The sequence below is a fragment of the Crinia signifera genome, chromosome 9 (assembly GCF_055691185.1).
Source record: "Crinia signifera chromosome 9, ASM5569118v1, whole genome shotgun sequence".
In the NCBI taxonomy this organism is placed as follows: Eukaryota; Metazoa; Chordata; class Amphibia; order Anura; family Myobatrachidae; genus Crinia; species Crinia signifera.
This window is the reverse complement of record NC_139225.1, coordinates 163,780,996-163,795,317: the sequence shown is the minus strand read 5'-3', so window position 1 is coordinate 163,795,317 and position 14,322 is coordinate 163,780,996. Positions and strand designations below refer to the sequence as shown.

General features: G+C 50.1%; 1 protein-coding gene across 4 annotated transcripts; it reads left to right on the top strand.

Annotated features, from left to right (window-relative positions):
* Positions 1-1,922: 1,922 nt before the first annotated feature.
* Positions 1,923-8,619, top strand: LOC146036388 (uncharacterized). Of its 4 annotated transcripts, none has more exons than XM_083160372.1 (2): positions 1,923-6,361; positions 6,403-8,619. In XM_083160372.1, the coding sequence occupies exons 1-2, from the start codon at positions 4,960-4,962 to the stop codon at positions 7,134-7,136; spliced, it is 2,136 nt and encodes a 711-aa protein (XP_083016498.1). In that variant the 5' UTR covers positions 1,923-4,959; the 3' UTR covers positions 7,137-8,619. The 4 variants fall into 4 exon arrangements, with proteins under 4 accessions (XP_083016498.1, XP_083016497.1, XP_083016499.1 ...); XM_083160371.1 differs by having other exon boundaries at positions 1,923-6,518; positions 6,560-8,619; XM_083160373.1 differs by having other exon boundaries at positions 1,923-6,639; positions 6,757-8,619.
* Positions 8,620-14,322: the final 5,703 nt, after the last annotated feature.

The following is a 14,322-nucleotide window of genomic DNA, read 5'->3' as shown; positions in this document are numbered from 1 at the left end:
ATGGTATAATCTCCATTATATGCGGCCAACTGAGGATATCACTATTATATAAAGCCAACACCTATATGTGTCTAATATTGGAATAAGAAGAGGAGCGACTCTGTGCGTGCATACGCGGCTTGTGTATTATAGCGCTGATAATAATATTTATCCCTTAGTATTAATCCATGGAGCTTGTAGGAATGTTGGAATTCCCAGGAGCTTAAATGATTTTCTTTTATAAAGGAGACAGAAATCTGAGAATTTAAACATCCGTATGAACTCCTACATGGAAAATGTTATTCACTGTAAGGCACGGGAATATAGCGGAGTGACGGCGATATTAGTGGTAGGCGATATATAGTGACAGCGCGGTATATTACATTGTATCTCAGTGTTCACTTCACAACACTAGTTCTCCCAAATGGATTTCTCAGGTTATTCCAGTGTCCCTGCACCTGACCCTAACCCTGCCGCCGATCTCCTCCTCCAGGTGGCGCCAGGACGCTGCTGACGGTGGGGTGTGCAGGCTCCACGTGTCCTCCCAATTCTGGAAACGCTCCACATTAGCGGAATATGCTCCTAGCGTGTTCCCTGGGACAGGTCACTGTGATTGCTACGCTGTTCCCGGGGGACGCAGAACGTTACACTTCTCATCGCCATCCAAATACTTGGTCCTTGTTGGGACGGGATACGGATCATACAGTAAGTCGACAGTGTCTAGGTCTACAGTAGGTTGACTCCAAAATGTCAACATGCACAAGGTCAACATTGACAAAAGGTGGACAGAAGCAAAACGTCGACATGGAAGTGATCGACTCATTGAAATGTCAGTGGGCATTTTTCACAAATGTTTCATTATTTATTTGGGGGGGGGGGGGGCTTTTTCATACGCCAACATCCCTGTGATGGGGAATGGCAATCGGGGCGCAGTGGTAGTGGGGTACCGGATAGACTAATTGGTAGGTGCACATGCTCAGGTGTCGACGTACATGTGCTCAGGTGACGACTCTGATTGGAACCGTAATCGGAGTGCAATGGCAGCGGGGTACACGCTACACTAATTGGGGGTTCACTTGCTCAGGTGTAGACAGTGACACTAAAAAAGTAAACTCATGTTGACCGTTTCATGTGTTGAGTTTCACTTGTCGACATTTTCTATGTCGACATTTTGCTTGTGTTGACCTTTTTGTCAATGTCAGCTTGGTGCACGTTGATATTTTGGCAGTGTCGCCCTATTGGCTGTTGAGCTAGATACTCTCTACCCATTGATCCGCACTCATTGGGACGAGTCACTGTGATTACGCGGAGGGTTACCACTGCTCGCTGTCGCTGCGATTTGGGAGAGTCCGCTGTGGGGCTGACCAAGGACTCACTCACACCTCATCCGCGCCCATCATTCCCATACACGTAGGGATAGAAGGTGCCTGCTTTACTCCCGGACTGGGAATTAATGTACCTTTGTGGCAAAGGCTTTGCCAAATCTGCACATACCGGAAGCGGCGAATATACTGGCAAGTCCGAGTCCTGTAAATATTCCACCTTCCTGTAAATATATATATATATAGGCACATATATATACCTGAATATTTTTTATAAATGATATAACGTATTACCACGGGGAGAATGTGACACCACGGGGGGAATACTGATGTACAGTATATTACTACTTATAGCCCTAATTTATTTGTTCGATATGTAGCAAGTTCAAAATGACAAAAAGAGAACATTTTGTTAACAAATAATAAAAAGAGTTTTGCTAAACCCCTGCGTAGAGCGAGGGCAGCCCTGAGCCGTGTGTTACTTTATTACAGCGTTTTATCATGGATTACTGTGGGGTGATTCAGACCGGCTGGAAGTGTGAAATGTGGCCGCTGTATCGGTATAATATGGTATATGCGCGAGACCGCCGACACACGCTGCACTATAGGAGGCGCCATTGATGGGAAGTGGTGTCATCACCAAATGTCGGTTGTCTCTCCCGCATGTAAAACGCCTGGGACCAGAAGTATTGCGGATTTTGGATTATTTGCAGAGATATCTGGGATGGGACCCTAACCTTACCACCAAATGCATTTATGTGTCATATACACCTTATACACGCAGCCTTAATCACACGCAAACCATTCTAGATTTGGATACAGGAGATTCCGAGATTATTACCGGTATATACTGTATAAGTGATTTGTTCCTGGCAGTACAAGAGGCCGCACATCGGACTTGCTTTACGCTGAGCTTCCCCCGGCATTTCCCCAGGAGGGCTCCATCCGATTTTGGTACTTGATATTACGCATGGAAAAGAACTCCCGCAGGAATTCAGGGGGAATCGGATGCAAATAAGCACCATCAATGAGCCGCTGGTGATCCGATTCCAAAATATCACACATGCTGCATGTATGATCTACAGCAGGGGCAGCCAACTCCAGTCCTCAAGAGCTACCAACGGTTCACGTTTTCCAGCCCACCCGGCAGGTGCACTCATTACTCACTGACACATTTTAAAAGATGCACAGATCTACAGGATCTGGTGCGCACGAGAACGCACATCGGATCGGACCTGTGCATGGGGGCCTTAAAATTTACATGGAAGTTATACAATTATGTAAAGCAGTCCTGTGTTATATACATATTGACTATGTCGACACATGAAAAGGTCAACATGACTTTATAACAATTTATTTTTCGATGTTTGAACTTTTTCATGCCTTGCAATCCAGGTGCATACAAAGCGTGACATTTTGGGACGTCCATGTCAACAAATGCCGATATTGACACAAAACAGTGAAAAATCCATGTCAACATTTTTATGTGGTTACCATTGGCATTTTGACCTTTACTTGTGTCGATCTTTTATCTGTGTCGACCTTATGCATGTTGACCTTTTTCCCATGTCAACCTAGTACTATTCACGCTTGTCCTATTCACTGTCGACTTTGATCTACACCCTTATTGAATTAGTGAATATAGTAGAGCAGAGTAGGTAAAGGCCCCATGCACCGGCCTGCCCCATCCCCATCCCCCAACGGACCCGAAACCGTCATAAATGATCCGCGCTCAGTTTGAGGGTCAAGGAAATTGTTCATCTTTAAAATCCCCAATTTGCCAATTGGATCGGGAAAGATTTGAAACTTGTTGATTATTTCTGATTCCTCTGACCCCAGAAATGGGGGACCGGGAAGCTGAAACAATCTGTCACAGATGTATGGGGGTCTTAACTATGCGCCTAGAAAACCCATGCTGCAATGCATGGGTGTAAATGCAATTATTTATTTTGCATGCAGGGTAAATACTGGTAGCTTTTGTATTTATCCAACAGCGGCTGGACAGCTGTATTCTTACACTGCAATTTACATGTCAGTTTGGACACTCCCCACCCAAATCTAACTCTCACTGCACATTACATCTGCCTCCCTGCAGCACAGCTTGTGTTACCTAGGTGCTCAGTTATATCTGCACCCTACAGCGCAGTATGGTGTTACCCAGGGGTACCGTTACATCTGCCCTCTACAGCGCAGCAAACTGTTACCCAGGGGTACAATTACATCTGCCCCCTGCAGCACAGTATGATGTTATCCAGGGGTACAATTACATCTGCCCCCTATAGTGCAGCATAGTGTTATCCAGGGGTACAATTACATCTGCCCCCTGCAGCACAGTATGATGTTATCCAGGGGTACAATTACATCTGCCCCCTATAGCGCAGCATGGTTTTTCCAGGGGTACAATTACATCTGCCCCCTGCAGCACAGTATGGTGTTACTTAGGCGCTTCGATACATCTGCCCCTCTACAGCACAGCATGGTGTTAACCAGGGGTACAATTACATCTGCCCCCTATAACGCAGCAAGGTGTTACCCAGGTGTTCAGTTACATCTGCCCCCTGCAGCACAACATGATGTTATCCATGTGCTCAGTTACATCTGCCCCCTATAGCGCAGCATGGTGTTACCCAGGGGTACAGTTACATCTTCCCCCTGCAGCACAACAAGGTGTTATCCATGTGCTCAGTTACATCTGCCCCCTTGCATCCAGAATATAGATTTACAGTGTCTAGGCAGTCAATAGGTCAACACCATTTGGTCGACAGCTAGAAACAGTTCACAGTACTTAAATTAGCAAAGTAAAAAAGGTTGACACGCTGAAAAGATCAGCATGACAATGGTCGACACAAATGGTTGACACTTGTTCCATGTTCTCCCAACTTTTGCTTGATTTACTGTCGACACCTTTTTTCCAGTCACACAAGATTTGACCCAAAAACCTGTGCTGACCATTTGTGTGTCGGCGATTGTCATGCCGACACAGTAAACCTTTTGTATCTGTTGACTATATTCTCTGTTGAACCTTTAGCTGTTGGCCTCATGTATGTGGATCTATATACTGTAGCTATATTATACCACACCCAGTACAGTGGGCGGAGATAAAGTACCAGCCAATCAGCCCCTGTCACATGGCAGGATGTGTTTGAACAAAATGACAGTTAGGAGCTGATTAGCTGGTACTTTATCTCTGGCAACTGTATGTCTTGCCGAAGCTTAGTACATCTGCCCCAAACTCACCAAATTAACAAAGACGGAAGGGCAGAAGTTATATTATAGAGCGCTCAGAATTTCTACGAGTTTGCCCTTAGTCCCCGCACCGGACAACAGGACAGGTCCAGCAGATGTCCCCACACTACCGGACAACAGGACAGGTCCCATAGACGTCCCCACAGAACCGGACAACAGGACAGGTCCCACAGATGTCCCCACACTACCGGACAACAGGACAGGTCCCACAGACGTCCCCACACTACCGGACAACAGGACAGGTCCGACAGGCGTCCCCACACGGACAGGACAACAGGACAGGTCCCACAGACGTCCCCATACCGGACCGGACAACAGGACAGGTCCCACAGACGTCCCCACACTACCGGACAACAGGACAGGTCCCACAGACGTCCCCACACCGGACCGGACAACAGGACAGGTCCCACACATGTCCCCACACTACCGGACAACAGGACAGGTCCCGCAGATGTCCCCACACTACCGGAAAACAGGACAGGTCCCACAGACGTCCCCACACCGGACCGGACAACAGGACAGGTCCCACAGACGTCCCCACACCGGACCGGACAACAGGACAGGTCCCACAGATGTCCCCACACTACCGGACAACAGGACAGGTCCCGCAGATGTCCCCACACTACCGGACAACAGGACAGGTCCGACAGGCGCCCCCCACACGGACCGGAAAACAGGACAGGTCCCACAGACGTCCCCGGACCGGACAACAGGACAGGTCCCACAGATGTCCCCACACTACCGGACAACAGGACAGGTCCCGCAGATGTCCCCACACTACCGGAAACAGAACAGGTCCGACAGGCGTCCCCACACGGACCGGAAAACAGGACAGGTCCCACAGACGTCCCCACACCGGACCGGACAACAGGACAGGTCCCACAGATGTCCCCACACTACCGGACAACAGGACAGGTCCCACAGACGTCCTCACACGGACCGGACAACAGGACAGGTCCCACAGATGTCCCCACACTACCGGACAACAGGACAGGTCCCACAGACGTCCCCGGACCGGACAACAGGACAGGTCCCACAGATGTCCCCACACTACTGGACAACAGGACAGGTCCCACAGATGTCCCCATACCGGACAGCAGGACAGGTTCCACAGATGTCCCCACACTACCGGACAACAGGACAGGTCTCACAGACGTCCCCACACCGGACCGGACAACAGGACAGGTCCCACAGATGTCCCCACACCGGACCGGACAACAGGACAGGTCCCACAGATGTCCCCACACTACCGGACAACAGGAAAGGCCCCACAGACGGCCCCACACCGGACCGGAAAACAGGACAGGTCCCACAGATGTCCCCACACTACCGGACAACAGGACAGGTCCCACAGACGTCCCCGATCTGGACAACAGGACAGGTCCCACAGACATCCCCACACTTGACGGACAACAGGACAGGTCCCACAGACGTCCCCACACAGACCGGACAACAGGACAGGTCCCACAGACGTCCCCACACTACCGGACAACAGGACAGGTCCCACAGACATCCCCACACCGGACCGGACAACAGGACAGGTCCCACAGACGTTCCCACACCGGACTGGACAACAGGACAGGTCCCACAGACGTCCCCACACCAGACCGGACAACAGGACAGGTCCCACAGACATCCCCACACTACCGGACAACAGGACAGGTCCCACAGACGTCCCTGGACCGGACAACAGGACAGGTCTCACAGACGTCACCGGACCGGACAACAGGACAGGTCCCACAGACGTCTCCACACTACCGGACAACAGGACAGGTCCCACAGACGTCCCCACACTGGACCGGACAACAGGACAAGTCCCACTGACGTCCCCACACCGGATCGGACAACAGGACAGGTCCCACAGACGTCCCCACACCAGACCGGACAACAGGACAGGTCCCACAGACATCCCCACACTACCGGACAACAGGACAGGTCCCACAGACGTCCCCGGACCGGACAACAGGACAGGTCTCACAGACGTCCCCACACCGGACCGGACAACAGGACAGGTCCCACAGACGTCTCTACACTACCGGACAACAGGACAGGTCCCACAGACGTCCCCACACTGGACCGGACAACAGGACAGGTCCCACTGACGGCCCCACACCGGATCGGACAACAGGACAGGTCCCACGGACATCCCCACACTGGACAACAGGACAGGTCCCACAGAAATCCCTACACGGACCAGACAACAGGACAGGTCCCACAGACATCACCGGACAACAGGACAGGTCCCACAGACGTCCCCACACCGGACCGGACAACAGGACAGGTCCCACAGACGTCCCCACACCGGACCAGACAACAGGACAGGTCCCACAGACATCCCCACACCGGACCGGACAACAGGACAGGTCCCACAGATGTCCCCACACCGGACCGGACAACAGGACAGGTCCCACAGACATCCCCACACTGGACCGGACAACAGGACAGGTCCCACAGACGTCCCCACAACGGATCGGACAACAGGACAGGTCCCACAGACATCCCCACACTGGACCGGACAACCGGACAGGTCCCACAGACATCCCCAAATGTGTTCAACAGTTTTTATTTGCAGACCACAAAAACATCTAACAAGAAAACGCAACAGAAAATCCACAGCGCAATAAACTCAATTAGGAACCGGTAACATTGTCCATAACCAGCTGCGGGGGCTAATATGCTGCAGGAGAAATGCTGGAAAGAATATTGGCCCCAAGGATACAGGAGCAGGGGCCATGGCTGAGACCCATGGAAGCCTCTCATCTGACCTTGCCCTTGTATAGTGTATGCAAGCGCCTCCTATATACAGCACTTGTGTGCTACATCCGCCTCACAGAATAAATGTGTCCTCATCTCTGATTGGTCATTATTCCTCAAACCAGCACAGAATATACTGAAAGTTTCTTTTACACCGTTGCCCCAATCTCATGTAAGCATCTGGTTGATAGGACTACAGTGTTTAGGTTGACAGTCAATGGGTCGACATGCAAAAGGATGACACAAGCAAAATGTGGACATGAACATCCACATGGACTCTGGGAATGGGAAAGTGTCAGAAGTGTGGTGAGGGTTTGTGGTACATTAATTGAAGGTCCATGTCGACATTCGCACAGAAAAACTGTTGACCTACTGACACTATATACCTTTCCATTCACACCCCTGCTTGATACAAAGGACTGCGTGCAGGATGTGTGTGATCACCCAGAGCCTGTGTTGTGTCATCATTTTCCATATAAAAGGTTAAATTGCACTAATACGCACACGCACGCACACATATAGGTGACACTGACGCACGTTTCGCTGCCAAAGGTGACCAATATGTTACTGCACATAGAGTATGTCTAACATGGAATGTTGTATTGATGCGTAACTTTGAGGGGGGTCAATGTCTCCCGATATCAGGCGTCTGTCCAGTGCATACAGTGTATTCTGGTTTCCAGCACGTGTCTGGCAGCGGATATACGCGTTCTTCCTGGAGCGGCTGAGCTTTCCCGCTGTATATAACATGTTCCTTATTCCTGCAGCAATAGATTATATGATACCAAACTGCACAGGACTGTTCCAGCCTAGAGGCCAGTGGTCCTCCGTCTAGTACACACTTCTGCCACTAGATGGGGCTATACCTGGTTCCTCTCTGTGGCTGTACAGAACGTGCTCTAAGGCAGAACTGTTATTTTATAGACATTTATATGGTTTATGGGGTGGGGGGTATTTATTGATCATGTTGTGAAGAGAAGAGGCGGTGTCTGTGTTCGGAGAGTGGCGTGGGGGTGCGCATGTGCGTCATGTTTTTTATAAAAAAAATTAAAAAAAAGAGAGACAAAACATTTCCCCAGTTTCCGAAATACGGATCCGGATACACTGAATTATTGTTTCCAATAGTTGTTTTCACATTTATAATCAATACTATTATAATTTTGATACGTTACCATACCGACTGTGTAATCAATAAACTAATTAAAGGGGAACAAATAGTGTGTTATTTTCTTGGTAATGGACCTTTCGGTGCGGTCATATGTACAGTATGTAAGTATATATATACATATATATGGAATGACAGAATAGAGGTGTGCTGTATCACCAATACTAATTCCTTAAAGGGTGACTCTTAAATTCAGTAAGTCAGTAATCTATAAAAACATTTATTCAAAATTTTCCAACAAATGTAATTTCATCAACAATTTTAGAGATGTCACATAGAAGAACAATCCGCACTCCAACGCGTTTCGTCCTTCATTAGGGGCATTGAATAAATTTCTAGAGGCAATGGTTCCTCTAGTAAGAGTGGAGATGGAATGTCCTTTATAGCAATTTTGGTATTGCAGTTATTAGTGCAATAATGAAAGAAATTACTGGACCACCTACAATCCTAGATTTCAGCGAGATAATGGTGGCTGTAAATCACTCCTGGTACAAATATCGATAAAATTCTCAATGGGAAATAAACAGTGTAGAACCGGTACTCAGAGAGCCAGTGTCTTGCCATAGCATGCCTTGCCATAGTTTTAGCATTTCCTAATAGTAGAACAGTGGACATGCCTGGCACAGAGGGGGCGGGATGTATTAATATACATTGCCGCCCTTCGCCTAACAGCCGCCGCATATGTACTAACATATGCGGCTAGCATCAGGTTGCGGTGACGGAGACCCCCGCGATACCTGTGATGTGGTCTGCGGGGGTCTCCGTCACCTCCCGGCGGCTGCCAGCGTCTCCTCCTCCCCCCTGAAGCCGGATGTCCTCCCGGCTGTGACACCTGGGGGAGGAGGAGATCAAAGGAGGACAGGAGGGGGGGCGCGCGGATGGCGGACGGCAAAAGAAGCCCATAGGCTTCTATAGGGCATCGCCACCCAGAGGGTGGCTATACCCTGCCTAGCGAAAACGGGGCGGATGGGTATTGATACATAGGAAAATGCGGTAAAACGGGTGTTTTACCGCATTTTCCCGTTAGTACATCCCGCCCAGGGTCTGTTAAAAGCAAAGTCTGATTCTCTAGGACACCATGATACAAAAATCTTGGGGCAGGACTGGAAGAGGGGAGACAAGCAGATGAGATGGTTACAATAGTCGAAGTGAGTGATGACGGAATACGGTCATATAGTCGACCTAAAGTTGGTTGACAGTCATTAGGTCGACACCACTGAAAGTTCGACATGGTTCTAGGTCGACGAGGGACAAGGTTAAACACAAGCATTAGGTCGACATGGTCTAGGTCGACAGTCAAAAGGTCAACAGGGTTTTTCATTATTTTTTGACCCGATGTGCCGACAGGCGGTATTTCATGCCCTACCATCAACTAGGGCATGGTGGAAGAACATAATATTGTGCCGAGCGCAGCCTGAAGCATGGCGAGCGCAGCGGTGCAATTTATATTGTGTCCATGTTGACTGTCAACATTCGGGGGAAAAACATCATGTTGACCTTTTGACTGTTGAACATGTTGACCTAATGCTTGTGTCGACATAATGACCTGTCGACCTTGTCCCATGTCGACATAGACCCTTTCAGTATGTCAACCTGATGACTGTCGACCAACTTTAGGTCAACCATACAATCCATACCCAAGAAGACTACAGAGTGGATCCGTGTTTGGTAGTGTTGCTATATGTCATAGATGGAAATGACAGGATGTGAAAGGGGCAGGAAATCAGGATAATGCAGCTGATATGAGGAACTGAGGCGATCGAGTCAACTGCGATGGAGTGGTGAAGACATCAGATGCAACTGTGCCAGTCTGGACTTTCCCTAGGATGGTCATAATGTACAACCAGCCCGGAGCACCTGCTGTGCGGATGGTGAGAGAGAATCATCCAGCAACTGCGACCAGGAGCTCCCAGACCCCCTGTCGTCCGTGTCCCCCCCCCCCCCCCCCAAGATGGTGCAGCTGCTGGACATAGTCAAGATCGTCATGATGTTCTGATCATCGTGGACTGACATATTGGCCATCAATGTTAAAATCGCTGTTTATAAAAATGTTTTAAGAATGTTTTTATTTTTATCTAAATAAAATCATGTTGCATATATTTTAAATAAATGTTATTAACCCAATTCAATCATTCAAAAAATAATAATAATTCTGAGCAATTTTTGAAAAGATGATTAGCCGGTTAAGCGGTTATTGAAGAACATTGTTGTTAAAGTAGTGGTGGCCATAGTAATGACCTCAGAGTAATGCTTCGCGGACATTGGGTCAAAGCAGAGGAAGGCTTCAGGGATGAAAGTAGACTGGGTAAGATGGTTTCAATGGAGCAGGTGAGAGGATAGACCGCAGTACCAGCTGCTGGTAAATAAGGGAGGATTGCAGGTCCAAGACTGGGTTGCTGGGTCAAGAAACTAACATATGGTTTTTATCATTGGGTGAGGATGGAAGCAATGAAAGGGTTTTGGTTGCAAAATACAAGACCAGTCAAATGGAGAGACGTACTTTATAACAAATGTCCACTTGGGGATTCTGTCAGAAATGATGCAAACACTACGAGCGCCATTGTAAGACCATTGCAGCAAAAATATCAGACAATTACGAAAACATCATATTTTAATCCGCTTCTTCCTCAGGTCCTCTATTTACTGCCGTTCGGGAGATAGTATGCAGTTATGGACAGCAGATTGTAGTGACATCATGGTGCAATGTTCACAATGACACAACACTGCACTATGGCCCTTATTCAGATCTGATCGCAGTACAATTTGGTTTGGAAAATGGGCAAAACCATGTGCACTGCAGGTGGGGCAGATGTAACATTTGCAGAGAGAGTTACATTTTGGTGAGTTATTTTGTTTCTGTGTAGGGTAAATACTGGCTGCATTATTTTTACACTGCAATTTAGATTTCAGTTTCAACACACACCACCCAAATTTAACTCTCTCTGCACATGTTACATCTTCCCCACCTGCAGTGCACTTGGTTTTGCCCATTTTCCAAACAAATGTGTTCTGCAATCAGATCTGAAAAAGGGCCTATATGCCTCCAGTGCTGCATGAATCTCCATCAGCATCATCATGCTGCTGTTGGGCGTCTTTGTGCCCTTATGCCTAACCACCTCCCCTGCCAGCCTAGAGAATTGCAGACATTCCTGGGATTCCAGAAGAGAACACATTGCAGCTTAACACAGAGGCCATCATGTGGGTCATGGGCAGCTGGTGGGAGAGAAAATACTGAATATGGCAATGTTCTTCTGTTGAGTGATTTGCCCAGTAGAAGTGGTAGGCACACTGCATACGTGTGCAAGGTGGGAAAGGTGTGGGGGTGACAGTGTGACATAAGGACAGAATGTTGCTGCTGGCAGGTGCAAGGAAACCTGGTGACAGTGGCCAGGCCCTGGTAATTGTGCAGGAGAAGATCTGCAGCTCTAGCACCACCAGAGAAAGTCTGGGCAGTCGTGGCATGTCTCTGGCAGGTAACCCACCCTGAGACCTGGCACGGGTGCCGGATGGCTAACAGACAGTCGGGATTCTGACAGTCATTACACCGTCGGAATCCCGACTGTTAAAACCCCAACACTTTGCCACCGGCTATTCTACCTCGTAGGGGTCCATGATTCCCATAGAGGGAGAATAGAATAGGTGGCAAGTGTAGCGAGCCACAGTGCCTGCAGCATGGTGAGCACAGTGAGCCTGCAAGGAGCTTTGTTGCGCTCCCCCTGCTGTCTGAGTCCGAGTCGTCGGGATCCCGACGTCGGGCTAATGACTGTCGGGATCCTATACTACACCACGTGACACATAAAGGTCTTAAGTAGCAGGGCAGGGAAGCACCATAGCCTCTTCGTCCACTGCTCAGGGCCACATCCATGGAGATTACAGTCCCTGGAGGCCACATCCATGAAGATTACAGTCGCTAGAGGACACATACTGTATCTGCAGGCCACATCCATGGAGATTACAGTCCCTAGAGGCCACATCTCAGGTCACGTCCCCGGAGGTCACATCTCAGGTCACGTCCCCGGAGGTCACATCTCACGTCACCTCCCCAAGGGCAACATCTCAGGTCACTTACCCGAAGGCCACATCTCAGGTCATGTCCCTGGAGGCCACATCTCAGGTCACGTCCCCGGAATCCACATCTCAGGTCACGTCCCCGGAAGCCACATCTCAGGTCACCTCCCCGGAGGCCACATCTCAGGTCACCTCCCCGGAGGCCACATCTCAGGTCACCTCCCCGGAGGCTACATCTCAGGTCACCTCCCCGGAGGCCACATCTCAGTTCACTTCCATTGAGGCCACATCTCAGGTCACGTCCCTGGAGGCCACATCTCGGGTCACGTCCCTGGAGGCCACATATCAGGTCACATCCCTGAAGGCCACATCTCAGGTCACATCCCTGGAGGCCACATCTCAGGTCACATCCCTGGAGACCACATCTCAGGTCATTTCCCTGGAGGCCACATCACGGATCCACGCTGCTGGGAATATGACATAGGCCCTTACTCTGGTTCTCTATCAAAGGCAAATTCCTTCTCAAATGGACAAAGCATGCACACTGCAGGTGGGGCAGATGTAAAGTGCAGAGAGAATTACCTCTGTGAGTTAATCAGATTCAGAATAAAGGCCCATACAAAACAACATACATGAAAACAGCATATAGCTCCCAACAGTCCCGATTACCGCGAGAATGTCCCGGTTTTCGGGGACATTCCTGTATCCCTCCCGCAGCCGGCAGTGTCCCGTGGCGAGGGGGGCTGTTGGGAGTCCCCCCTGTCGGCTGCTGAGCAGCGTGAAATAAACGCTGTGCCCATACGCACAGCGTCTATTCCCGCAGCCAGGGGGCTCGGGGCATGGCTAGAGGCAGGGCCGGTGCAAGGCACCGGAGCGCCCCAGGCGAGTCGGGTCGGGGGCGCCCTGGTGCTGGGGGGGGGGGGGGGGGGCGGTGGTGGTGGTACCTGTGTAAAAAACTTGCGGCGCCGGCGTCCCTGCAGTGCTGGAGCGTTCAGGGGTGTCCGTGCCGTGGGGGTACCTGCGGCGCTGTCATTGTGTATAAAGCTGGCAGCGGCCGGCGGGGTCCCTGGAGTGAATAGAAAATAACTAGCGCTATGCGCGCGGCTGCGCGGGAAGCGCTAGTTATTTTCTATTCACTGCAGGGATCCCGCCGGCCGCCGCCAGCTTTATACACAATGACAGCGCCGCAGGTACCCCCGCGGCACGGACACCCCTGAACGCTCCAGCACTGCAGGGACGCCGGCGCTGCAAGTTTTTTACACAGTTCGCTAACCCTCCATGCTGGGGGTGAGGGGCGAACTGCCGCCCTCCAGGTGGCGGCACCCTTGGCAAATGCCTAGAGCTGCCTAGTGGTGGCACTGGCCCTGGCTATAGGCTCACAGAGCATCTGGGTCATGCCCCCACAGCGGCAAATCGGGGGCGTGGCCTCGCGGGAGTGCCGCGAGTATAGGACACACCCCTTTAATTAGGCCGCGCCCCCCTAAATTTTCGCCGTGCCATCCATCTGTCCCTTCTCCGTCCCTTTGTAAGTTGGGAGGTATGATGTATGTTCTTATTTGTTCAGCTCACTGTTTTAAAAAAAAATGTCAATAAATGATTTTAAAACAAATTATGCTTCGTTATGATCAAATTACCCCGCTCAAAGTGAACCGATGTTTCGTGTAAAAGATCCGGGTCTTTTCTCGGGCTGATCTGCTGGATCCCACAGCTCCCGTTAGTGACCCGTTTTGCCCATGAAAGGAGTATTACTTACAGCTGTAATAACCACATGGACACAGCGGGAGCGCGCCCTGGCCGGCGTGCGCGTACACACACATAGCGGGTGGGTACAGGAGGCGGTGGAGGAGG

Bases quoted from the DNA above. Each gene is read 5' to 3' on its own strand.
- LOC146036388 (XM_083160370.1), top strand. From the start codon at position 4,960: ATGTCCCCACACTACCGGACAACAGGACAGGTCCCGCAGATGTCCCCA. The intron at 5,424-5,462 runs GTCCCACAGATG...ACAACAGGACAG, and splicing joins CGGACCGGACAACAGGACAG to GTCCCACAGACGTCCTCACA.